Source organism: Gopherus flavomarginatus, chromosome 9 (assembly GCF_025201925.1).
Source record: "Gopherus flavomarginatus isolate rGopFla2 chromosome 9, rGopFla2.mat.asm, whole genome shotgun sequence".
In the NCBI taxonomy this organism is placed as follows: domain Eukaryota; kingdom Metazoa; phylum Chordata; order Testudines; family Testudinidae; genus Gopherus; species Gopherus flavomarginatus.
Window position 1 is genome coordinate 78,528,918 of NC_066625.1, and position 27,826 is coordinate 78,556,743.

A 27,826-nucleotide genomic window follows, 5' to 3' on the forward strand; every position below is an offset into this window, starting at 1 on the left:
CAGATATGTCTGCCTGAGTCTGCAGACAGCCTGAAGCAATAGCCCTGAGAGGGATGAACTGCCCCATGCATCTCAATGGTATGTTAACTCCAAGACCCATTGCCCAAGGCTCGGGCTGCCAACACTACTCCAGCAGAGGATGCTTTGTTCTACAGAAGAGTACAGTGGGTCTGTCCATCCCACCCATCCAAGCAGCTAAATCCTGGCTGTTGGGGTAAGCACTGAGGGACCTCCTGCTGCCGGTATGTGCTGCAGCCCCTAAGTCTGGAATGGGAGAGGGGCCCATATCATTGGCAGGCAAACTTGGGATTGAAGCCAGGGCATGGTCCAGGGACAAAGGTGGGGCAGACTCCTGGAAGGATGTTGGGAGCCTGTGCCTCTGCTGCTGACTCCAGAGTAGGATTGCATGCAGCGACAAAGTCAGAGGTGTGACCATTTGGGGCTCTGCGTCATGATGTGCACAGTATAATCCAGTCCTGAGTGAAAGTCATGCTGGGAGGAGCTAGGGAAGCCAAACCTTAGCTGTTGCTAAAGGAGAAGTCTCAGGTTGGGTTTTTCAAAAGCCAGTCCCTCTCCCACCAAGGAACCAAGTACCAAGAGCTTTGCTGTGCCATTATGGTACCTGTGTGCTTCTCTGCCTCATTCAGAAGAGGCTGGGAGTTGGGGGAGGTATGTGCACCATCCACCATTGGAACGAAGCCTGGGATAGTCACGGTCCCCGTGTGGCCAAAAATGAATGGTTTTCCCAAAGAATTCTTCTCAGGCCAACAATAAGTCTTAGACCCTTAGGCCATGGCTACACTCACACTTTACAGCGCTGCAACTTTCGCGCTCAGGGGTGTAAAAAAACATCCCCCTGAGCGCTGCAAGATACAGCGCTGTAAAGCGTCAGTGTAATCAGGGCAGCAGCGCTGGGAGCGCGGCTCCCAGCGCTGCACGTTACACCCGTAAAGGATGTGGTTTACATGCTGCGCTGGGAGATCTCTCTCCCAGTGCTGCTGCTCCGACTACACTCACACTTCAAAGCGCTGCCGTGGCAGCGCTCCCGCAGCGCTGCCGGGGCAGCGCTTTGAAATTCCAAATGTAGCCATACCCTCAGACTATCCAGATAGTGCCTGTATTCCAGGAGGACCAGTCTGTCTATAGGAGCCAGCAGCATAGTGTTTACGTGCCAGAATTATATGGTGCTTTCATTACTGGGAGCATAAGGAGCTGGAGTGGTTGAAGTTTTGGGGTACTGAGGAAGGCAAAGAGAGGCATACAAAACCTCAGTGCCAGAAGGTAATGCAATCCATGTTCCTGGGGAGAGTGGGCAAAGGGACGGCCCAGAAGCTTTGAGCCTACTGCATAAAGCGGCCTCCCAGTTGCTCCCAGATTTATCGGGATTATCCATCTCAGCAATAGGATGCCGTTAAGTATCTGATTACTGCATTGTTAAAGCACTAATTCTGAAACCTGACTACGGCACGGGTCCCTGAGGGACCCTTCCCCTTCCGTCACTAATGATCCAGAAAAATCGCAAGTGGGATCTGACTGCAGCAGCACTTTCCAATCAAGTGAAAACTGGCTGGAAAATCAAATTAACCTGTAAAGTTCCTGTGAAAAGCAACTATATCTCTTTAAAATCGCCCCTTTTGGGAGGGTTGAACTGAATGGCAATTGCAGCTGATGTAAAACAAACCGTTTCTCCACTCTGAGCCCCCTCCTGCCAGACTGACGAGTCTGAGGGAGGCAGACGCTCTCTGAAGACTATTTTCCTCAATTCAAATAAATTCACTTTCAAATAATGTGTAATTAAATGTGTGGTATTGAATTAATGTTTTATTCTGAGTGCTTTGGCAGCAGGAGACTCAGAGGCCTGGCTGGTGGAAAGAAAACACGCTCACCAGAAAGCGTCCTGTCCTCTCTCTTATTCCTTTTTCTTCCCACCGCTGCCAAGAATCCCCATTCCCACTTCCAGGAGCAGCTGGAACGTACTGGAGAGTCAAGGAGCGTCTGCCACTTCACATTCAGTCTCATTTATGGTGCCTCGTGGACCAGCACGAAGGTCTCTGCAGCTCAATACCCTCCCCTTCCTCAGCCCTGATCCCTCTCCATCTCCTGCAGGGGTTTGGCTTCTTGCCCACTTGACTGTCTGCTGTGTCATTAACCCCTGGTGTGCCAAAAGCTGCGCACATTTTGGGGTAGGAGCCCAAAGCATCACCTCATTGGAGGCAAAGAAGTTGAAGATGTCCATGGTGCACTGTGATATATCTGTTGGATGTATGTGGAAATAGATTGTGGGAATACATGAAGCTCAGCGGACAGGCTGGATTTCGAAGTCTGGTTTCAGCAGGGAGTTATTTGTGGGGGTGGAGAGATCTATGGAAACCTTTGTCCTGTTTTAATGTCTTTTGCCTGTAGCTTTGCAATCCCCTTGTGGTTTAGTGATGTTTTCAGTCACAAGGAGAGGAATCTAGCAGTGATTAGATTGTGTGATGTGGCAGGGAAGAGTCCAGGGCTAGGCAACTGGGGCGAGCAAGATGGAAGATCTGTGAGTGTAGCAGGAGCAAGGTTTTAAAAACAAGGGCAGTTTTAAAGCTGTTCTTGAAATGACTGAGGTGCCAATGGATGTGTTTATGAGTGGGAGGTCAGCTGGATGTGCTGTTTCACATGGATGAAAGGCTGATATCATGATGGAGTCTAGAGAGCTGAGTTTCTGGGAGGGCACAGGAAAAGCTGTGGCCAAGGCAAGAGGAAAACGTGGGACAAGAATTTCAGCAGCAGTGGCATCCGTGGGCCCTGTTGCAGAGGTGCTGGTGGCAAGCAGAACTGCAATCTAAAGAGAGATCTAGATTTGTTCCTTGGGAAGGAAGGGGTAGGGGAATGAGAGCTATGGTGAAAGGCAGGGACGTGGCATTCAGATCAACCCAAAGCAGCTTGGGATGGGCAACCATCTTGGACATGCCCCTCAAGTTTGATGTGTTCTCGTCAGTGATAATGTTTTGGCCATTGACTTCTGAGCACAGGTGAGGCATATGTGTGATTTTATCATCCATTGATCTCAGGGACAATAATAAGAAAAGGTGTGGGTGTGGCAGGTGATCTTTTGTTGAAACAGTTCTGCCAAGTTACACGTCTGACTGCAGAGGAGAATTTGCTTCTTAGTGGTGGGAATTTGCCACTGTGCAAGAATCTGGATGTACACCAGGGTTGGAGACCTCCATTATTTATTACTACAGTCCCTGGCAAAATCTGCAGTGGATTATCAAGAAGAATCCTTGGTTTGACATGGCTACGTTGTTTTCTTTCTTTTCTGGAATTCCCCAGGTAGGGAGGAGATCTTGCAGAGTTCTGCAAATAATTACAGATTTCAACTGAAAATCTGCAGAGCGCCCAATATCCCTGAGTTACTTTATGCTATTTCCTTTATAAGATAATTAGCAGGCAGATCCTGTTCACAAGTATGGCATGTATCGTTCTAGAATGGATGTAAAGGGTTGGGAATTTTTTTTTAATACACTCTGCTTTAGCTTTTTTTATTTTTTTTTAGAAAAAGAAGCTGGGCCTTGCTGTAAGATAAACAGAACTGTTCTCTTGAAATAATGTTTTTAACTGTTCTTAATGAAAATTAGGGTTTTGTCTTGTGTTTCAACTTTTCAGCTGCCCTTTATGCACCACCCTGGCTTTCATCTCCTTCCAGGTACAAATCAAGATATTGGTTTTAAATCTGGCTGCTTTAGAGTCAGCCTCTTGCCCTGTGTGTTGTTGTGACAGCAGAGCTCAGATGAGATGCGTTGGCTGCGAGGCCTTAGAGGTGTCTCCAGAGGTGGTGAAAATACGGTGTTCTCAGAGAACAGTCTCAGGTTGTGAAATTGCTCCCTCTGTTCTCATGCTCTCTGGAGACTGATTTTGCTGGCACATCTTTTCTGTAAAGCTAGATAGGTGTAAATAAATCTAGAGGGAGCCTACTGCAGTGGTATCTAAGAGTTCCAGACATGGACCAGGAACCCATTGTGCATTTGCTCTGTACAAACTCAGAACAGAGACAGTTTCTGCCAGAGACTTTACAGTCTGTGTAAGACAATAGATGACAGGTGGAGGAATACGAGGAAACAATAAGACAGTGTTGGTCAGTATGACAGGCAGTGGTCTCAGCACACCAGCTTCTTAACTGTTGTCAAGGCTTGTATAGGCCTGGTGGCAAAGGCGTTTTAGAGAGGGCTTTGAAGGAGGACAATGAGGTTGCGTTGTGGGTTTTGTATGGGAAGCCCCTCTCAAGTATGGAGGCAGCATAGAAGAAAGCATGAAGGTGCTTGTTTGAAAAATTAACAAGTAAGTGATGGAGGGTGGCACCGTTGCCTGACTTGAAATGGGAGTCAACTTTCTGATAATGTGGGAGAGATGATAGATCTCGTGGGAATGGTCTGTGAGGGCCCTTGAAAGTGAAGATAAGGCACTTATGTTTGATGCAATGAAGAAAGGGGAACTAGTAGAGGGATGCAGCGAGTGGGTGACAGGATCAAATTGACAAGCTAGGAAAATGGTCTTTGCAGCATCCCTTGGGAGGTGAGAATACAAGATGGCCTTTGTTCAGGCCAGAGAAGAAGATTGCAATGATCACGCCGCAAGATGATAAAAGCTTGGATTAGAGTGTTAGCTAGGCAGATGGATAGAAAAAGCTGTATCTTAGAGATGTCGTGCAAGATTTAGACATGGCCTGGATGAGAGGCTTTAGAGAGAGGGCTGAAAAGGATGCCCAGGGTACAGAGATGGCAGTGGTGTTATCCCTAGTGACTGGAGGGAATAGGAAGGGCTTTGATACATGCGGTTTCTAGAGCTCAGAAAGTCTGTTTATGGGAAAGTTCCAACCCAGTTTTGCAGGCTCAAGAGAGTTACGCAAGATTGGGGTACAAATTGCATCTTTTTGGTGCTCTTTTGAACCAAGTCTCTGACCCTTTTGATGTTTATTGTCCATCACTGTTTTAGACATGAACTCCAGCAGGACATCACATAACACTGGGTGGTATTTGGACAAACTCTAATGTAGGATCTCAGCAAAGCGTAAGAGGCCAGGCACAGGGAAAATCTGTCAAGGAGCAGATGGAGAACCTCCTCCAAAAGGCAGTCAGTGGCCAGGCTACCTACTGTACCATTAGAAGAAGAATGCAGCCTATTTATTATCCTCCTGGACCAGAGGAACAGCGTGTGTGTTTCTCCATCGTAGACAATATGGACCTGAGTCTCCTCTCATTTACATCAGCTTTACACCGGTCCACACCATTTTACTCCACTGATTCCAACAGAGTTAATACAGGTTTACACCAATGCGACTGGAGAATCGGACCACATGCAGTTAGCAAATGAGTAACATTTTTTCATTGAGAAAAAAGCCCAAGTTAGAGAGTGATTTAACAGACAACTGACAGCAAGGCTTTTTGATCCTGTCCTACCGCATGCTTTTGTCAGTTCAGGTATCAGGGGTAACTCAGCAGCACAATTGATTGACGCCTGTACAATTTGAAATGCACTCTGCTGGCTAGTTACATGTCTTAATTACACAAGAAGTAGTGCAAATTCTGACCTTTATAGTTGACTTTAATAGTCACGGTGCATGCAAGTCACTTAGGGCTGATTCACAAGAATTATTGTCACAGTTACTCATGGAAGAAATTAGTGAATAATGAATACTTCTGAGAACTTTACCTTTTGGTGAAAAGAGAAAAAGACCACATTCACAGAATAAATGATGTGTTGCAGCAAATTATTCATCCTTAGGGAAAACTGTCACCTATTAGTATTAGAGAGAGAGAGAGAGAGAGAGCGCGAGAGAGCGCGCGCGCTCTGGAAGTGTAAACCAGGCTTTAGAAGTGCATAAAAAAGTCAAGGGCCCTGCCATAAAGAGCTTGTGATCAAACTCAGGAGATCAAGAATTCAGCTTTAAAATGGGTTTTAAAGAGTGGGAGGAACAGGGCATGGGGGTTAGTTTCGACAGATAGAGTGACCAAGTCAAAAGGGGGAATAGGTATGAAGGGGGCCCAACGGGAAGGGGTGCATTGTGGCAAATGAAAGCAGAGATGTGGATTGAAATGGCACTGGGATTTCCATAGATTTGTTCTGTTTTTCCCCAAATGAGCTGCATGTTGTCCATGGAACGGGAGCTGCAGGATACAAAATCGGTTAGCAAATACATACCAGCAAACAGGTCCCTTTTCATGAGAGTTGTAGATGAACGGTGTACGTGCCACACAAATCAATTTCAGGCCAGTGAGACTAAACAGCCCAGACCAGTAGCCTAGGGATAGCTTTCTGTGCTGCTTATATTGTTTGAGACCTATTCCTAGCAACTGTTTACTGTGCCTATAATTCTATCCACCCATCTACCTACCATCGTAAGCATGCATGCCAGACTTATCACCATAGTATCTGTATCAACCTTCTAATACATCATAATGTCCTTTGCTTGAAGGACATTGCAATTGGGAGGTCTTAAAAGGAAAATAGGAGCATCTTAAGGGGCATGGAAAACACCCAGAAATTAAAAAAAAAAAAAGCCAATGAGAATGAAGAGTGATTTGAAAACATGTAAATAATCAGAAAAGTGACCATGTGAAAAGGAGACTATGCGAGATTCTGATTTATCCTCATCAAACTGGTGCCGTTACATATTTTTTTCTGCCTACCAGTCTGTAGACTCCACTTGGGATCTAAAAAAAAACAAGCTGGGCTCTTTCTGCCTCTTATATTGTCACCAGTGATAGAAATTTTGCAATAGGTGCATAGAGTCAGACGTAGGAGTTGGAGATGGAAAAACCCTATTGCAGGGGTCAGCAACCTCTGGCACGTGGCTTGCCAGGGTAAGCACCCTGGCGGGCCGGGCCAGTTTGTTTACCTGCCAAGTCGGCAGGTTCGGCTGATCGCAGCTCTCACTGACCACGGTTTGCTGTTCCAGGCCAATGGGGGGTAGCGGTAAGCCATGGCCAGCACATCCCTCAGCCCGAGGCGCTTCCCGCTGCCCCCATTGGCCTGGGACGGGGAGCCGCGATCGGCCAAACCTGCTGACGCGGCAAGTAAACAAACTGGCCCGGCCCCCTAGGGTGCTTACCCTGGCGAGCCGCATGCCAGAGGTTGCCGACCCCTGCCCTATTGGCTCTTCTAGTCCATCTCTGGAGGGCTGATGCAGGATTGACCCCTTCAGGACATGCTGGGCTGATGTGTGAGGAAGAGCTGAATTCATCTTGCCCCCCAAAAGCTGTATTGAGTCTGCAGGACTCATAAGAGTCAAATATGTTTTGTCTGGAAAAGCAGTAGGTGTGACTCAGAGACGCAGGCAACAAAGATGAGGCATAATAAGGTGCCGTTTTTAGACAGTCATTTTTCTGACTGAATGCACTTTCAGCCACATTGCAAACAGTTTGTTGGAGGTTGTATAAGGTCTCATGGCAGAACCAACGTCCCTACCCTGCTGCCTTGAGTCCCTTGGAAATGGAAGTCCTGTTGTGATGTGAGCACACCTCCTACTGCTTACCCAACTCTTAATACTTTTAAATCTTAGAACATAATTTCTAAGGTTTCCTCTAACCTGTTGGGCATTTTGCGGTTAGCTTCATGCACCATTCACAGTGGTGTGATGGGAGAAGGCAAAAATGTTTTCTACAGATTAATTCTTAATAGACAAAGAATATGACTGAAGGGTATCTATCCATTGTCTATCTTTTTTTTTATATCACTTATCACCATAGCAACGTAGTGATTGTGGGACCAGAATTATGAGATGTTACCGTGATTATGGCAACTAGTTCAGTGCTCTGTGTTAGCATCTGTCCTTGTAGGTACAGCATGGCCTTGAATGAGTTCTTATAGTGCTGTTGAGTCTGGTTTTTTTCCTGTCAATTATTATTCTGGTTCTTGCCTAGATTCCTCTTTTGGATTGTCTTAGTCTTTCTAGCTTTCTTTTGTAAATTAACGGTATATGGAGAAGAAAAAAAGAGCATGGGGCTTGCGGGAAGGCCATTTGCATACACCTTGTTAGCAAGGCTGACCGTAACCCAGCAGAGACAGATAAACAGATTTAGTACACCCACGTCTGGCTGGAACAGCAAACAGCAGCTGTTTATCAGGCAGCACTCAGCTTTTGCCAGGAGGAGGTAAATAGCTTTATTCAGATGAACCTCCCATGTGTCCTTGCAACATAGTGTCTGTGGTGGCAGACTTGATTAATTACAAGTTACAGTGTAAAATGGGGTAGTGAAGACCAGACCAAAGTCTAGCAGAACGAGGTCCGAGTCATTCAATTCCAGGCTGTGTTTCATTGCTTTATATTTTAAACCCATGCTGACACAGCAAAGTAGGACCAACCACAAGCCCTTTATGTCCCCAAGAACTTCATGGAAGTTGCACCAGCTCAGTCCTATGGCATTTGAAAATGATATTTATTATTACTCCACATGGGCCAAAACACCACTATGCACAATTCCCTATGGCCATTCTGGGATCGATGGGAAGCAGGATCAGCAAACATTTCCTTCCTGATCCCCAGAAAGGGTGACTAACTGTTCCCAAGCACAGAACTGATTCTCTATTAGCTTATTAAATTTTATAGAGCCATTCAATTTTTTTTATTAAATCCATTAAAACTACTTGATACTCCCACCTCAACAGGATATCCACTCTATCTACTGGTTGTTAGTATAGCATTGATATAATAGGCATCATGTAAACTTGGTGAAATGAGGATAGGGATACAGCAATACCAAGGTACAAAATATATAGGATTGACAGAATAGGTCACACTGGAGAGAGAATGGCATTATATGTGAAAGAAAGCATAGAGTCAAATAAAGGTAGAAATCTTCAATCAATTGAACTGTACCATAGAATTGCTATGGATAGAAATTCCATTCCTGAACAATAGGAATATACTGACCAGGATGATGACAGTGATTATGAAATGCTAAAGGAGATTAGAGAGACTACAAAGGCCAAAAACACAATAGTAATGGGAGATTTCAACATATTGACTGGGTACAAGTCACCTCAGGACAGGATGCAGAGATAAAATTTCTAAACATCACAAATGACTGCTTCTTGGAGCAGCTAGTCCTGCAAGCCATAAGGAGAGAGACAATTCTTAATTTAGCCTTAAGTGGAGCACAGGATCTTGTCGAAGAGGTAAATATAACTGAACCGCTCAGTAATAGTGACCATAAGGTGATTAAATTTAATATCCTTGTACAGGGAAAAATGCCAAAGAAAACCACCATGGTATCATTTAACTTCAAAAAGCGGAACTACACGAAACCGAAGCAAACTAGTTAAACAAATTGAAAGGGACTGTCACAAAGGTGAAATGCCTGCAAACTGCATAGAGACTATTTAAAAATGCCATAAAAAAGACTCAAACTAAATGTATACCCCATAAAAAGAGGACCAAAATATGCTGCAAAGGCTAAACAGCAGAGTAAACGAGATGATTAGAGGCAAGAAGGCATCCTTTAAATATTGGAAGTCAAATCCTAGTGCGAAAAATAGAAAGTAGCATAAACTCTGGCAAGTCAAGTATTAAAGTATAAATAGGCAGGCCAAGAAAGTATATGAAGAGCAATTAGCTAAAGACACAAAAACTAACAGCAATTTTTTTAAGTACATCAGGAGCTGAAAGCCTGCCACTGGATGATGGAGTTGCTGAAGGAGCACTTAAGGAAAACAAGGCAATAGCAGAGAAAATACATGAATTCTTTGCATCAGTCTTCACTGCAGAGGATATGGGGTAAATCCCCATACATAAGCCATTGTTTTTAGATGACAAATCTGAGGAACTGTCCCAAATTGAGGTGTCCACCAAGGAGGTCTTCAAACAAATTGATCAACTAAACAGTAATAAGTCTCCAGGACCAGATGGAATTCACCCAAGAGTTCTGAAGGAACTAATATAAATTGCAGAACTATTTACTGTGAATGAAACTTGTCATTTAAATTTGCCTTTGTACCAAATGACTTGGAGGTAGCTAATATAATGCCTATTTTTTAAAAAAGGCTCCAGAGATGAACCTGTCTATTGCAGGTTAGTAAGCCTAACTTCAGTAGCAGGCACATTAGGTGAGACTGTTGCAAGGAACAAAATTATCAGACATAGATATAAACATATGTTACATAAGAACGTAAGAATAGCCATACAGAAAAAAAATCAACATGACTTTGTAAATCATGCCTCACAAATTAGAATTCTTTGAGAAAGTCAACAACCATGTGGACGAGGGTGATCTAGTCCAATATAGTGTACTTCCAGAAAGGTCCATCATTAAAGGCTCTTAAGCAAAGTAAGCAGACATGAGATAAAAGGGAAGATCCTCTCATTGATCAGTAACTGGTTAAAAGACAAGAAACAAAGGATAGGAATAAATGGTCCATGAAAACAGACCATTTTCACAGTAGAGCAATCTAAATAGTATGGTCCCCCAAGGAGCTGTACTGAGATGTGCTGTTCAACATATTCATAAATGACCTGGACATGGGGGTGAACGATGAGGTTCCAAAATTTGCAAGTGATACAAAATTACTCAAGATAGTTAAGTCCAAAGCTGACTGCAAAGAGTGGCAAAGAGATCTCACTAAAGTAGGTGACAAAATGGCAGATAAAATTCAGTGTTAAATGCAAAGTAATGCACAATGGAAAAAATAATCCCAGTTATACATACAATATGATGGGGTCTAACTTAGCTGTTCCCACTCATGAATATCTTGGAGTCATCGTAGATACTTCTCTGAAAATATCCGCTCAATATGCAGTGGCACTTAAAAAAAAAACCTAACAGAATGTTAGGAACCATTAGGAAAAGGATAATAGAAAATATCATAATGCCACTGTATGAACCCATGGTACGCCTTCGCCTTGAATACAGCGTGCAGTTCTTGTTGCCCCATCACAAGAAAGATATATTAGAATTGGAAAAGGTACAGAGAAGGGCAAGAGAAATGATTATGAGTATCGAACAGCTTCCATATGAGGAGAGATGAAAAAGACTAGAACTGTTCATCTTAGAAAAGAGACGACTCAGGGGGAATATGATAGAATCATAGGACTGGAAGGGACCATGGATGGTCATCTAATTCAGTCTCTGGCATAGAGGGCCCGTAAAGGGTATATGGAGTTCCTGTAAAGGGTACATAGAGGGTATATAGCGGTCTGTAAAATCATGAATGGTGTGGAGAAAGTGAATAGGGAAGTATTATTTACCACTTCACATAACCTAAGAATTAGGGATAACCAAACTAAATTAATAGGCAGCAGGTTTAATACAAACAAAAAGAAGTACTACTTCACACAATGCACACACAGTCGGCCTGTGGAACTCATTGACATGAGATGCTGTGAAGGTTTAGAGCAGGGGTGGGCAAACTACGGCCCACGGGCCACATCCAGCCCATGGGACTGTCCTGCCAGGCCCCCGAGCTCCTAGCCTGGGAGGCTAGCCCCGACCCCTCACCTGCTGTCCTCCCTCCCCCGCAGCCTCAGCTCGCTCACTCCACTGCTGGCACAATGCTCTGGGTGGCGGAGCTGTGAGCTCCTGGGACAACACAGTTGCAGAGTCCGGCCTGACCCAGTGCTCTGTGCTGCGTGGTGGCGGCAGCTGTAGTGCTGCCAGCCACCGGTGCTCCAGGCAGCATGGTAAGGGAGCAAGGGGGTTGGATGGAGAGCAGGGGAGTTCAGGGTGGTGGTCGGGGGGTGTGTGTGTGGATAGGGGTTGGGGGGGGGAACAGGGTTGAATGGAGGCAAGAGTCCTGAGGTGGGGCATATAGGAGGTGGGGGCTGGGCCACGAGCCCCTCCCCTAACCGGCCCTCCATACAATTTACGAAACCCGATGCAGCCCTCAGACCAAAAAGTTTGCCCGCCCCTGGTTTAGAGTATAACTAAGTTTTAAAAAGTTCATGGAGAATAGATCCATCAATGGCTATTAGCAAAGATGGTCAGTGACACAACCCGATGCTGCTGGTGTCTCTAAACCTCTAACTGCTGAGAGCTGGGACTGAAGAACAGGGATGGATTTCTCAAAATTGCCCTGTTCTGTTCATCCCCCTAAAGCAACTGGCACTGGCCACTGTCGGAGACAGGATACTGGGCTAGCTTGACCATTGGTTTGACCCAGTGTGGCTGTTCTTATGTTCCTTAAATTATTCTTACGTATCTTCCCTCTTACCTGAAACTTCTACTCTGTACTCCTGGCCTGTTCAGGGACATCACATAGGTCATGATGTTAACAACCCATTGGTAGTTTAAATTACCCACACAGGAGCCCTGCTCCAAACGCCGGATCTTTAATCCAAAATGTGTATTTTTGTAATGGAGCAAACATCAAGTCTGAACTCTCTGAACTTGAAGGTACAAAATCCAGACCTGAACTTTCCCATGTCTAGTAGTTCAGACTTATTTCATTCTACAGCAGGCATTTGGTTCAGTTCCAGTCATGTCACCTCTTAATTATCTTCCCTCTAGTCTAAATAACCTCAAACACCATCAATCTCTGCTCACATGTGAGCCGCTCCACACCATGCAGCATCTACACTGGCCTGCATTGGACTCTGTAACTATCTCACTTCGAATAGGGTGCCCAGACCTGCGTGCTATCCTCCAGATGAGTATTTCTTTATCAAGTACTAGCACAGTATCTTTGGAGTGCTGTCAGTATGAGACAGCCTCCTCTTAGCCCTCTTTCTGGCTGCTGAACAGCGGACCGAGATTTGAAATACTGGGTTTATCACTATACCCAAATCCTTAGTATGTAGACTACAGTAATGGGCCCCATGGAAATACCTTGGTACACAGAAAAAGAATGTCTAATTCAGTGCCATTTAAAATGTTTTTAGGTTAAGGACTCTCCCTACCCAAGTGCATCCGTTTACACTTAGACACCTGACATTTCAGATTCTTCTAGATACCCATAAACACTGAAACTAAGCCAGACCAAAGAAACCCATACCTGAGCTGCTGTCTTTGACTATCGTTTGAGATTTCACACCAGTCATTTAGGATGTGGCTACCATCCTATGCGTTAATGTTACTAATAGTATTAATAGCAGTAACTAACAGTTTTCTACCTAGTGCACAATTAATGAAAAGGTCAATGAGAATTCTCTATAGCGGTAGTTCTCAAACTAGGGCCGCCACTTGTGTAGGGAAAGCCCCTGGTGGGCCAGGACGGTTTGTTTACCTGCCGGGTCCTCAGGTTCGGCCGATCGCAGATGGGGCAGGTAAACAAACCGGCCCGGCCCAGCAGGGGCTTTCCCTACACAAGCAGTGTCCCTAGTTTGAGGACCACTGCTCTGTAGGGCACTGTTCATTACAAGGCCCATTTCTAATGCAATCTGTCCATATCTCGCTTCCCAAACAGTCGAGGGGACTGGAGATGGCAGCTTATAGACCTTCCTGCGAGCTTCTAACTAGCAGGTTTAACTGAAGCCATCAGGACATTCCTCTTCCATTGCATTGGCTTTTTGATAAATTGAGCAGTGCCTGTGCCATCACAGGGTGTTCTTCCCCCTGTGAAGTAGATGTGTATCAAATTGAGTCAGGGTTGATATGGCACTTGGGATGAGTACTTGTAGTGGGCTGTAACCTTTCCTTCTCATTGGCATACTCCAGATGACTCAGTACAGCCACCAAAAGTGCTGTCTCAATGTTGTCTTACCTTCTTGATACAACAGCCCAACATGAAATCTGGGCACCAAAGAATGCTTCCTACTGAGTACAGATCCTTTCTGCCACCTTGGCAAAGGGAGATGGATGAAAGGATACAAAAGCAACTTGCTATGGAGGAAAGTGGGAGCACATAACCAGAGGGTCGCATTATGGCTGCCTTTCTGTGGGAGAGAGAAGGGAGCAATTTACCACACAGGGGATGGCTGTAATGGGGCCACATTTGGTCCCTGAGCACAAGAGAGGGGTCACTAATGCTGCTATCACTCTGCCTCCAGCACACTAGGGCTCAGCTGGGGAGAGTCTGTGGTGCACTGGTGCCTTAGTGAAGCAGCTGGCTCTGGGGAATGTGCTCCCCCAGTATCTGCTTCTGGCCTCAACGGGCACAAAGCTTCCAGATGCTGCTGCTGTGGTTGGGCACCTCTTCCTCCCAGCCCCACACTGCTCAGGCCCTTGGAGTCATAAAAAAGCCCTTTGGAAGCACTGGGACTCATACATGACCCGGTCCAGAGGCTAGAGGGGCTGTCTTTTGGGTGAGATATGAAAACAGTGCTTGGCGCACTGTGGTCATTGAGCCAGGGCATTTGCCCCAAGAGAAAGCACTGAGGGGCAGATTTTCTGTGTCTAAAGGTGTAACTAGGTACCTAATTGGATTTTCAGAAGTGCCTATGCAGACTAGGCTCCTAAATCCCATTGATTTCAACCAGAGATAGGTGCCCAACCTGCTTTCCTCTTTTGAAGAACTTGCTAGGTGCCTATCTGCACCTTTGGAAGTCTGGCCCTGAGAAACTGCACCAATGGGTGATATATAAAGACCTTAACAGATGGAGCATAAACTGCAGTGTCCCAGCTAAATTCCTATTGGTTTGCTTCTTCCTGCTTTTCAGCTGATATTTTCCTTCACTTCCTTTCATAAATTAGGTCAGATCCTGCAGCCTTAACTGAAGTGAAGAGGCTCACTGAAATCAAATTGATCGCTGGTGTCAATGAAATCATACTGATGATGAGTCTGCACCTGTAGAAATGTTCATGGGAGTGAGGGTTGCAGGATCGGGCTCTTATGTTGCATTGTTGGGGCTGCTAAACTGCTGCTACTTGTTGCCCAAAACTGCACAAAAAAGTTAGTGCTTTCTCTCCTCCCAGGCCATTTTCCTCATTTTGACCCACCGGGGTCAGGCACCCAAATACAGTATCTTCCGTGAGCTTTGGGGTTTAAACCAACCCAAAATCTCTATGCAAAACTCACTCAAAACCTTTAGATTTCATCCGGTCTGGCATCAAAACCATGTGAAACTGCAACATAGCATGAACGTGGTGCCAGAGCATATCTCATATCCAGCTTTGTTCCAAACAGATCCAAAACAACATGGGAGATTCAGCTGAAAGTTTCCTGAACCTTAGGGAACCTCCTGTTAAACTTGCTGTGAGTTTTAGCAAAAACAGGATGACTTTCAAGTGCTTTCCTTGCTGATGTTTTGGGCAGCTCTAGTTCCACTGCTGCGTGCATGTGAAAAGGTAGAGCACTTGTAAAGCACTAGAAATGTAGCTAGTTGTCATCCGTTCCCTGCATTAACCTGGATTCATTCTCCCCTCCCCATCAACCCATTCTCTGCAGATGTTCAGCATATTAAGAGGAGAGACATCGTTCTGAAGAGGGAACTGGGAGAAGGTGCCTTCGGGAAGGTGTTCTTGGCCGAGTGCTACAACCTTAGCCCCACCAAGGACAAGATGCTGGTGGCAGTGAAGGTAAATCTCAAGGGAGCATGGAACAGAATGTAGTGGAGGCTGAACAGCAAGGTATAGCTGGTTGATACTGTGTGGGAAGGGTAGGAAAGAGTAGGTGGGGAAGGTTTATTAGATGCAGTAGATTTTGGTAAATCCACTTAGTCATGTAAAGTTTCAGCATTTTGCTTCAAGGTCATTTATTCTCACCAATGCCAAAACCTTTTCTTTCCTTTCCTGTTGATCTGGTCACGAGGCACTGAGGAGAATCTGCACTGCACTGGTCTGGAAGGTAAAGCTGACATGCAGCTGCAAAAACAATGTATTGAATGCACCTGCCCTCTCTGAGAGACTGTGGGTCCTCCCCCATCCCTCCTCCTTTTGCTCAACCTTTTGTTTTGTCTTTAGCTGCAACTATATATGAGAAGTTGAGGCAAAGAGGTCTCAGCAAAACACACAAGCAAAAACATCCAAAACACAAACACAAAAAACCACAGAAATAAAGTTTTCTGGGATGATCTGCAAGATCTCCAAGGACCACTTCCAGCTGAGATCTGCTCCTACCAGCTTGGTCACACAACTCCAAGCTAAAGGACTTCCAACAGAGGCCAGCTCTGCATTCTTCTACTGTCTAAATCAGCTGCTGCATTCGCCCCTTAAGGGTCCTTTTGAGAGACTCAGAACACGTTTGCACAGCAAGTCCAGGCCTCAGGTGAAGGAGTCTGCTTAGTGGATAAGTGTGCTATCATATCAAGTGGCACCAGTTGGCAAATACATCATTATCCACCGCTGTAACTGTGGCCATGTGAATCATTGTAAGTGGTTTTGAACTTGAACCGATACCCTACAAAGAAAAAATCTCTCTCTCCAGAACCCCCAAGACAACCTGTTCCCAAAGAGAGCGTTGTTTTAATCAATATTTTAAGACATTTTTTAAGCTCACTTTTCCTGGTATGTTCTGTTCTTGAACTGCAAGGTGCCACGCTTTCACCCTATGCTACAGAGATGTATAGAATAACTACACACATGATTATCTGAGAACGTGACTTGTTCCATGGTGTGAACGTTGTTCCCCGCCTTGCGCCTGCCTCTCAACAACATCCAGCCTTTATGGCGTATAACCAATGTATGCACAATCTCTTAGGGCTCGACTGAGTTCCATTTGCTTGTAGGCGGTAGTGTTGTCTCGACAATCTCCCACTAATTGTTGTTACAAACTTACATCTCCAGTATGCCTTTTGTCCTGGTCACAAAGCATTTTACACAAGACTGACTTCGCCACCTCTGAAATGCACCCAGCTTCAATATGCAACACAACAGCTGTTTGACATCCGACGGCACAAGGATAAGAAAGAATAATGTAGCCAGCTGAAGCCACAAGGGGAATTTAGGGAGCACGTTTAGGTAGTAATGCAAAATCTGAACCCAGGCTGGCAGAGCTTAACATTAGTCCTCCTTTACAAAATGCCAGAAGGTCTTTAATTACCCCAAGTGACCAAGGCTTCCTGTTTCACATCCAAAAACCTACCCCCAGCAGCATCACACCCCTTAGGACTGCAGTGGCATTTGTTCGGTGGTGGGTTAGATGGAAGAATGCCACCTGCTGGAACATCAATGTAACTTGCAGCACCCTGGGTTTTCTTGGAGATCTCGCAAGTGTGCACAGACTCAGCCTCCTGAGACCTGACTGTGATGGCAAAGAGGTGGCCCCAGGAAAGGCTACAGGACTCAGTAGCACCAGCAGTTGGTTTCTACAGGCGCTTGTGAGATGACCTCCTTTTCTACATCAGAACATCGTTTTCTTTTCTCCTCTTCATTTATTTCAGGCGGGACTGATAGCACTGCCCATTATTGAGGTTGCCTGACCCTTCCCATTGTAAGACCCTGTTTTCAGTGGATAATACCTTTGCCAGATTTTAAGCATTTAGGCTGAAGATTCCCATGGTGGGTGTCTGCCTCAGGCTGAATTATTTATTTATTTATTTGAAAATTTCAACCAAAACAATTCAGCTGTGTCCAAGAACGAAGCTAGGGAAAATGCATTGTTTTGACCATGCTAACAAATGCTGATGACCTTTTGTTTGCAAAGCTCTAATGCCCCCATGTTTTGGAGCCAGGAACTTGAAATTTGGCAAGGCAGTGGCCTTTGTGTCAATGATGTACCTTTCGCTGTCCCTGTGAAAATCCACCACATTTGGACAAATTATCAACCTTTGAAAAATTTCAGTTTGCACGTGCTCAGTAGAGATTGCTTAGGTTTTAGCAGCTAAATTCCCTGAAGATTTCATGCAGTCCTGGCACTAAAATGGAGAGAAGGGACACTCAGCGTTTCCTATGCTCTCAGTGACCCCCCGCCACCCATGGGCCCAGGGAGCATGGAGAAGGAAGCTGCCTGATTCAAATGCAGAGGGGACATGAACCAGACTTGGGAGAAAGAGTAGACTGGGAGAAGGAGCTGGGCAAGGACACTGGACTGGGAGCTGGGGAGAGAAGTAAGGGCTGAGACAGGAGCCTGAGAACCTATAGATGGAGAGTGTGTCTGAGAGTGGATGAGGAGGTGCGGAGAGTAGACAGACTGAGAATCAGTGAGGTGGGCAGAAGAAGCAGAGGGGAGATAGATCTGATGAGCCAGGGTGCATGGGAAGAACTGGAACTGGATGGACAAAGAGATAGGATAAGAAACTGGGCTGGGGGGAGAGGCATTGAAATTGGAGGAGTCCCGGGAGGGAGATTGGGACTGGAGGCCACTGGGGATGGGGAATACCAGAAGCAGGGAAATGGGCAACTGGAGGCCAGAGAGGGTGAGAGTGATAGATCAGATGAGGAGCTGCGATGAGGTGGGAAATTGGGACTGGGTGAGCTAGGAGACTGAGGCAGGAATGTGAAGCCAGAGGAACGGGGCCTGGCACTGGCTGAGGAGAGTGGGACTGGGACCTGGAACTATGGATGGAGAAGAGACAAGAGTGGAGGGAACAGAACAGCAGGGATCATGATTGGGAGAATGGGCACACATCCCTCCAGAGCCTGTAATGGCACCTGAGATTCCAGTCTCACTGTTCCTCTGCTGTCAGCAAACATCTGTGAAACCCACTGGCAAAATGTTCCTCTCTAGTTCTGGTCCACATAGAGGTTGCTCCTGTTACCCATTAGCTTACCTGACAGCAGTCTGTGCAGTTGAAAGGCTCCAGCCCTGCTGATCACCCATGTGGATGTCAATATGATGCTGCTCAATGACATTTTTGTTTTCTCAATTTGCTTTTTTAAAACCCTAGGAAATAAGACACAGAAACTATATTAGAAGAACATTAGTGAGTTTGTAAAGTCAAGCATTCTGAAGGTAGGAAATAGAGTACCAGCATTAAGGTTGCCTGCTCTGAAGACAGAATGATTCAATCTTCACGTGACTTTTCTGTGGTCCTTCTCACTGAGTGCTTCACAAATATTAATGGATTTATCTTCACAACACCCTGCATTAACCCCTTTAACAGATAGGGGACCGAGGCACTGAGAGATTAAAGTGAGAAGTACCCCCTCATGCCCAGTTTGGATGCCTTTATGCCAGAGTATTGCATGCAAAGCACAACTCCCATTGACTTCAGTTGCAGCTGTGAGTGCTGAGAGAGCTGCAAATCAGAGCCCAGTCTCAGGTCAGGCACAAGGAAAATGAGGAACTCACAGCTAGTGACCGCCTGTGTAAAGTTAGGTTTAAGTGACTTGCCCAGCATCCAGAAGAGGCAGAAGCATAGGTAGAAGGCAGTTCTCCCAGGCAGCATTCAACAGCCTTAACCATGAGACCCTTCTTTCTCTTTCCTCTTGTCTTTTGCCTCATTCCCTATACACCTTCCAACGTCTATATTTCCTGACTTTTAAATCCTTGCTTTTACAAACTTAACAATGTTCCTTTAACATATATATTCCCATTACCTTGTAGAATCAACGATGTATTCAGGGAACTTAAAAGTCATTGTACCTTGAAATATCAGGTCCAAATATAAGGAGGGGAAGGCTGAGGGGGAAGGGGAGCTATTTTCCTGGAAGGGTGCAGCAGCAATACTATAAAGATATTAAATGACTAAAAATAATCAGGTGCCTGAGATGAGGATGGATGTTTTGCCATCTGCACAGTGTGACCGTCATCTGTCTAAATATCTCTAGGTGGCTATCGCTTGAGGGCAGAGAATTAAAATGAAATTATGCCATGTGTTGAGCAGGTGTAGGATGGGGGAAGGAACAAGGAGTAGTGGCCTCATGCTTGAATAATAACCTGTGAAAATCAGTTCAGAGGAAAAAGCACATGGGAGAAGAGCACTTGTCACTTTGCTAAGCTTAGTGTCTAGCTCAGGGGTTCTTAAACTGGGGGTTGGGACCCCTCAGGGGGTTGAGAGGTTATTACATGGGGGGGTCGCGAGCTGTCAACCTCCACCCCAAACCCTGCTTTGCCTCCAGCATTTATAATGGTGTTAAATAGCAAAAAAAGTCTTTAATTTATAAGAGGGGGTCTTACTCAGAGGCTTGCTATGTAGAAGGGGTCACCAGTACAAAAGTTTGAGAGCCACTGGTCTAGCCTGACAAAGCTGCAGGACAGGCAGGATATATTTTCAGCATCTTACTCCATAGATCCACTGCCTCAAGACACAGCCAATGAGAAAGCGCTTCCTAAATGCTGAACATTCTTCCAGTGCATCATTTACAGCCAAGTTCTGCTGACCTTCCTCTTACCATTTGTGCCTTTGAATTCCAGGCATGAGTAAGATGAGCAGGGTCTCGTCCTTAGACCCCCATCAGTGGGGTGACCATATGAGTTTACAAACTGACAAGAGGAGGACTGGGGTTTGTGGTAACTCCAAGGGCATCATTACACAGGCAGAGATTGGTAAGCAGACAGCAGATGTCCTGGTAGGGTGGGCACCCAAAAAGAAATAATTTCAAGGGATATTTTTATGATCAAGTGGCACTAAATATGACTAGCCTTTTTTGATGCGTAAATGTTCACAGTCCCCGGCATTTGTGATGATTCTTCCAAAACTTCTGGGTTCTTTTCTCCAATTTAATTGCTAGCAAGGCAGCCCTCTCAAATTACCCTACAATAACAAAGCAGTGTCCAAAACAACTTCCATAAGCAACTGTACAATTATCAACAGTGTGTACAACCCTGCACTCACGAGGAACCTGACAGTATACTCAGGAAGTATGTGCAGTCAAGTCCTCCCAGCACCCTACAATAACAAGTGCGTGCATGCTTGTAAGCTACCCTATAACAGCAGAAAACCGGTGTGCTCAAATGTGCTAAAGAAGATGTTTTTGGTAAGAATACAGATTTCAGCATCAATGTCTCAGGGAGCTGTTCTAAACAGCAGGGAATAAAAACATGATTTTAAAAATGATGAGGATAGATTTGACAGTGTCCTTCAGAGGCATTTTGAAAAATCCTCCCAATAACTGCACAGCCCAGCAAATCCGTCTTCAGAAGAAAGGAGGTGTCGTCAGCTTTTTCAAAAGAAAAGACAGCTAGAGGAGGCTGACTGGCTCAGGAGCTGAGTAATAATGAGATATGGAGCCTTTCGCCCCTAGGTCACCAGTTGAAATCCTGCCCAAGTTGGTAATAATGGGAATCTATTACCCTCTGAGGGCTGTTTGCTGCTCTCTGTGAAATGAGCTGGGGAATGAGCTCTATTGCCAAGTGGGCTGCTGTCCACACAGGAAGAAACTGCAGCCTAGTGGCAGTAGCTGCAGCTTAAGCTCAGCAGAGCTGAATGGTGCCATGGAGCCGTACCACCATTGCCAACTCCTACAGGAGGTGCCTCCAGGGTATGGTTGAGGCACATAGGTAGGGAGCAAAGGCCCCTTTGACAGCACTGTGAGAAGACTGTGAACTCCGTGATGGGTCCCGCAACAAAGCCTCCAAACCATCGGGTGTTTGGTGGGAAAGGAGCAGGTTGTCTCTCCTTGTTGCAGGGAAGTGAAGAGATCTGTGATATTTCTAGCACCTGCTGGTAAGACACTGTAGTTTAATGGTAGAGAAGGCAAACTCCTCCTCCTAAAGTCCAAGGAGTCTTTGGCCTTGTCCCAGGTTCAAACCATACCCAAACCATATTGAAGGGTTAGGAACAGTGCACTTAATGCAAGAGGGCAGTTCCTATAAACTGTCCCAAAAGGTCTCCAGCCCACCTGTAACTTCCTCTTGTTTCCTTCTCTTCCCATCTCTTCTCTCTCCAGATTTACTCAGCAGATTTCAGGCAATGCTACCCAGTCTCTTTCCCCCAGCCACTCTTGGGTTCCCCCCTCAGTGTCAGCCCAGGCTGGGTTTCAGGAGGAGGGTAGCTCAGTGCAGCAGTTAGAGCATGAAACTGGAGCTGGCACTACAGAATTCTGTTCCCAGCTCTGCCACTGACTCACTTTGTGGCCTTGGGCAGCTCACTATTTCTCCATCAATAAAATGTGGATAATGAATCTGGTTTGTCTCACAGTGGGGCTATTAGGATTAATTCGTACCTGTTTGTAAAGTGCTTTGAGATCCTCATGTAACAGGCAATATCACTCTGCAGAATCCTCTGTCCCGAAGAGCCCAGCACTGGAGAGACCAGGCCTGGTCATTCTGACTCACACCCGCCCAATTCTGTTTGTATGCTCCCCTCTTCCAGGCTCTGAAAGACCCCACTTTGGCAGCCCGCAAGGATTTCCAGAGGGAGGCAGAGCTGCTCACTAACCTGCAGCATGAGCACATTGTCAAATTCTATGGAGTCTGCGGTGATGGGGACCCTCTCATCATGGTCTTTGAATACATGAAGCATGGGGACCTGAATAAGTTCCTCAGGTAAGCATAAACTGACTGCTGAGAGGGCAGGGCAGGGGCCACAAAACCTTCCTCCTCTGGGTCACTGCTTTGAATCCAGGCCAAGCCAGTAGGGATCAAAAGTTGTTACTGTCCAGTGACTACTTGACTGCCTGGATAACATGAGTCGGTCTTCCCAGTCCAGTTTCCAGCAGACAGGGGTCAGCACTCTCCACAGAGCCATGCAGACTGGACTTCTTCCTCATCCCTAGAGGGTGTCCATATGGTCAAAGCAGATTTGAGACAGGAGGCAGCCTGGGAATGCTATGGGTAGGGGGCTGCAGTCTGCAAGGCTGGCAAACCAACACCTTTCAGCAGCTGTGAAATTCCCGTTCCAAACAAAGCCAAGGACTGAACTGACCCCCCTGAACACTTTCGCTGGTTTGTGAAAACGAGGTTATCGTTCTGCTGCCGTGCATTTTGTTTTGCACATCACCCACCTCAGAATCCTGATGGGGCTAGGAGTAAAAATATCAAACCTCTACTCTAGAAAAGCTGTACTTTCAGGATGTCTGACCTGGCTGGCACCAGTGGTTAGAGATCCTGTGAGATTTCCAGCTCCCCTTTCTAGATCCAGAGATCTGGCTTTGGATGCCCACTGGACCCAGACACTGGGGCGTTGCTCACTAATTCTGTTCATAGGTCCCAATTGAGATCCAGATGTCCCTAATCCTAGGGGAATTAGGAGCTATTGTAGGCTGGCCCCATGTCAATAATTGCTTCACCTGCCTCTAGAGTGGTAGAGATTAAAACACCAGCCCATCATCTTGTAACCATTTCATTGCTAGAATGTTGCTCTTTCATACATACTGTCTCTCAGGGCTTGACTATACCACATAATAAAGTGCATTAGAGGGGTGTAATTAGAGGGGTGCTCTGCCTGCCCTGTGTTGACCCTCCTGGTGTAAACAAAAAGGTTTCAGTTTGCGTTAATGTGGCCCTGTTTCAAATCTCTGAGTGGTGTGGACCAGACAGCAAATGTGTCTGATGCTAGTCTCCTGTGATGCAGAAATCATGCTCTAAAGCTTGTACTGTAAATGGAGTGATGCTTACCTCTTGAAATAATTACTAGCTTTATTTCCAAGTATTTAGAAAATTGGACCCTTGATATTTTTGTGTTTTGACTGCTAAACACGAGCATAATTGCATTAGGAATGAGGAGATGAACATGGTGTCAGTACCGAAACTGGGGCTCTCCTGTTCACGGAGATTATTACTCCACTGCTGCAATCGATTTCTGACTGGGAAAAACAAATCCTTCCCCAAAGGTTTGGGTTATTAAAGAAGTGTCCTGAGTGCATGAGGCTCTTAAACGGTTCACCTCTCCCCAGAGCTCTGCAAGGCGGTTCTCGCACTGATGTAGGAGTTTCACAGTCCTTGAGGGGCAGCGCCAGCATTTTGATCCCCAAGCCAGAGGTGTCTGGGTTGTGTGCAGACTTCAGGAAACTGCATGTGATTTCACAGGTTGATCTCTACCCCATGCCCTATTGGGACGAGCTGCTTGACAAGTTAGAAACAACACAATACATCACTTTATTAAACATACTAAAGAGGCATTGGCAGGTCCCCCTCACAGCCAAATCCAAAGAGAAGCCAGCTTTCCCCATCCCATGGCTTTCCCATTTCACTACCATGCCTTGTGTGGCACCCCACCACCTTCCAGCAGTTTGTGGACCATCTCTCCCTGCCATCATTGTGAGCAAGTGGCTACCTATTTGGATGAGGTGGTCTTTCATTTAGTTTGGAGTGCAAATACAACCTGTAGGACAGTGTGTTGCTGAAGGAGGCCAGCCCAGCGAAAAGCATGAGAGACTAAATACTTGAGGTACTTAATAGAAAAGGAGAAAATCCATCTGCTCTTAGATGAACTGGAGACACCATTCCCTGGCAAAAAAAAAAAAAAAAAAAGAAAAAAATTTGCAAGCCTTGTCCTCCTTAGGACTAGCCAGATATTGCAGATGAGTCATAACCTATTGTACCACTTTGACATCTCCTTTAATTGACCTCACCAAACAGAATGCTCCAGAACAGGCCAGCTGGACACTGCAGTGTGACAAAGTCATTTCTTGTTAAGCCTTTCCATTGCCAGAGCTCTGAGGCCTGGCTTTACACAGACATTCGTACTCCAGACGAAGGCCTTGGAGCTATTCCACCCCGACACTTCCAGGATTGTATTGGAGTCAAGCAACAATTTGTCTCATTAAGTGAGATAACCCATGGTTGAAGAGTTCCTGGGTACCCGGTGGGCCATGGACTGTCTGGAATCACCTATTAGAGAGGGTCTTTGTCTCATTACCGTATTATGCCCCACTGTCCTGGCTCCATGTGGTGGAGTCAATTCCTGGTATACCCAGTAGTCCCAGACCTTACACCTTTTGGACGTTTTCTCCCTCATGCTTTGGTCATCCCAGGGCCCCCATCTCTGGGGAGCTATGTGGTGGGCAGAATGGAAACTCTGGAACACCAGTAGCTGCCCTCGCATCACTGATACACCCCAGAACCTTTTTTACTAGTGATGGGAGGAGACACCAGCCTAATTATTGGGACAGGAGGGCTCCAAGAGACACCTGGGCCAAGAGAACACCCCACAAAGCTTGGGGAGTTCAGAGAGACCATGAACCCCCTGAGCCTGATTCACTAATGCAGTTGTGCTGCCATCCTCACAAAGGGGATGAGGTAGAGGGAGGGCAGCCCTGGGAAAGGGAGACTGCTAGACAGAACCTCTCTCCCTTGGGCGGTGAGCTCAGGCAGCGCTGTGAATTGAGCCCTGTGCTGTTGTTTGTGTGCCTACACTGGGTCCTTTGGGTAGCGAGCCCAGAGGTGCTGGGCGGGGAACTTGAGTCCAGTCTTCTTAGGCATGACGGTCTTTACATCAGATAAATAGGGCATCTCTTTGCTTGCTGCAGAGGAGCCTCTGAAGGGACTGGAACAGGGACCCGCCACACCTCCCTTTGCTGAAACGATACTGCGGGAGGGGCCTTCTTTCAGGCAGGGCATAAAGCCCATTCCCTCAAAAAGGGGAGTTCATGCCCAGACGGTGTCAAAACCTCAGCCAGGATAATAACATTCTTCTTTAATTTCACTCATCGGCTTCAAGGTCCTTCTTCACTGCCTTCCTGAAGTTCTTGTGCAGCGTTATTGTGCGCCATGAAGCAGCTGCTGCATTGCACACCAGTGATGGCTGCGCATCAGTGCTGGTTAGGAGTTAGCCCTGGCATGAGAGGGCCTAACTGCCACTGACTTCTGCAGATATTACCCCAGGTTAGCCTGGGGCTGAGTGTGGACCAGTGTCTGAAGGCCTTGAGAGTATTGTTGTATCTGTGTTGGTCCCAGGATATTAGACCATAGCTACCCTACAGCTTTAGTTATGTTGCTCAAGAGTGTGAATTAGCCACACTCCTGAGTGACATAACCCATGCAGACATAATAACGTCCACTCAAGTGCATTCCTTGCTTTGGGTATTTGCCCTGCAGGAGGCATGCAGAAGTTTTCTTTGGCATACTTCACCCAGGACTGCTCCCAGACCCAGAGGGGCGGGGGCTACTTTCAGGAGAAAATCAAATGAACTTGTCCGAGTTTAACGACACCTTTCAATAGAAATTGAAAAAGTAGTAAAATGGGAGAGGGCTCACTTTTAGCCTGGGCTTCCCACAGATAAGCATCATAAATAAAAGTCCCCCAGTTTTTATTATGGCCTCTCAGAGAAAACACTGAACAATAAAGGTGACCGATGTGGCAAGGTGAGTCATTTCAATTTACACCTGCCAGCTGGACTGGGGATTGAGTGCCACAGGGTGGTCTCTCTTCATACTTCACTCCCAGCCCTCACGCAGCCTGACTGCTCCTCTCGCCACTGGTGGCGGCAGATCAGACGGGTCAGGCTGCCGTCGGCCGCCAGGAAATTCAAAAAGGCCTGCTGCAAATTGCAGTGTCCTGGCTGATAAAAGGCCAGCGTTGAAATGGCAGCTCCCTCCGAAAGAGCCTGTCAGGGAGAAGTGTAAACATCCCTCTCCAGGGAGCAGGGGGTCTCCAGGGCTGACTTACTAGGGAGCCTGGGAGTTCAGTAGAGCTGCTACGTAAGGCAAGGCTGCAGAGCCCCTGCTGTGCGCATACCGTTGGTGACTGTTCTGCATTTCTATGGTGTTCAAATATCCTCTTTCCCTGTGTGTTTACTGCATGGGTGTCTCCCTCTCTATCTAGCCATGGAGAAGGACAGAGAAAGCGAACATGTATGTGTGTGTATATTAAACTCAGCAAAGAGTCCTGTGGCACCTTATAGACTAACAGATGTTTTGGAGCAGGATGCATCCGACGAAGTGGGTATTCACCCATGAAAGCTCATGCTCCAAAACGTCTGTTAGTCTACAAGGTGCCACAGGACTCTTCGCTGCTTTTACAGATCCAGACTAACACTGCTACCCCTCTGATACTTGTATTAAACTCAGCACTTGGGTGGTAGCAACAGCTAGAGTGAAGATTACTTAAACATTTCCATTGTAAACCCTTATTTGCTGTCGCCTTTAATTTTCCTCTTTTATTAAAGTCTCCAGACTCGCTCCCTGCTCAGAGGCAATTGCCTCTGGAAGTTTTTGTAGCCTTTTGATTATGAAGAAAGAAGGAACAAACATACAAGCTATCCATTACCAAAAAAATAAAAAAGTCGTAGGAGTATAATTTTAACAGCTGTAGCGTCCAAACAGCTGGGGGCAAAAAGAGACAGTGCTCATTGAGACAGGGGATTTCTGCTGCATGCTGACTAAATGTCCATCGCATGAACTGCAGTGTTTTATCCCCAAAGAACAAACCCCTCTGATGGGCTGAGAATCTGCCCCGTTTTACAATCCTTAGTAAAGTGAATTAGCCCCACGCTCTGAGAAAGTGACAGACCAACACATCTTCTCATGCTCTCTGCAGCCTTCTCCATAAAACTAGATGCACTGTTGTCACTTGTACTAATGGCATTAGCCTGTTGACACTACCCCCTCTGGGACCATCCCAGCTACAGGGAGGGAGGAAGGGCCTGTCTAGACTAGGAGAATAGGTTGCATTTTAAAAGGTTTTAACTAATTTAGACACTAGTGTAAACGGTGTCACACTTTTACGAAAGTGTTAGCTGGTTGAGGGTAACTGTGCACCCCCTGAGGTTGACCTGGACCAGCTAATACGTTTTAAACATGACCTGTGTTCCTTACCTAGACGGAGCAGAAAGAGAGATTTCTTTGGTGCCTCTTGGTCTGTTTGCTGTTGGAATGAGCGTTGATCAAACAACAATCTCCAACAATCTATCAACAACACATTGCTCGCTTCCAGACCTGTTCTATACCAGAAATATTACTCGCTGCTGACAACAGGTGTCAGCCAGTCGAACCTTGATGAGCAGGGTCCAACTGCAACTGCAGACCATGGCCAGCTGTGCTCTTCATTGTGTCAGACACTGTGGTTTGTTGTGGTGTGTGTATGTCACTCAGCCGTGCTCATCACCAGCTCAGCTCCACCTACTGCTGACATGTGTTGTCAACAACAGTTAATTTTCCTGGTATAAAACAGGCTTTAGGATTTTAAATAATACATCAATCATTCATCTTATATACTCTCTTC

At 46.1% G+C, this 27,826-nt stretch overlaps 1 protein-coding gene across 4 annotated transcripts in view; it reads left to right on the top strand.

Annotated features, from left to right (window-relative positions):
* The window catches only part of NTRK3 (neurotrophic receptor tyrosine kinase 3), a 338,382-nt gene that overhangs the window by 260,191 nt on the left and 50,365 nt on the right, over window positions 1-27,826 (top strand). For all 4 annotated transcript variants that reach the window (XM_050967400.1, XM_050967396.1, XM_050967397.1 and 1 more), the window contains 2 exons: window positions 15,289-15,419; window positions 22,037-22,209. In XM_050967400.1, the coding sequence (XP_050823357.1) occupies window positions 15,289-15,419; window positions 22,037-22,209 (304 nt within the window). The remainder of the gene's footprint in view (window positions 1-15,288; window positions 15,420-22,036; window positions 22,210-27,826) is intronic.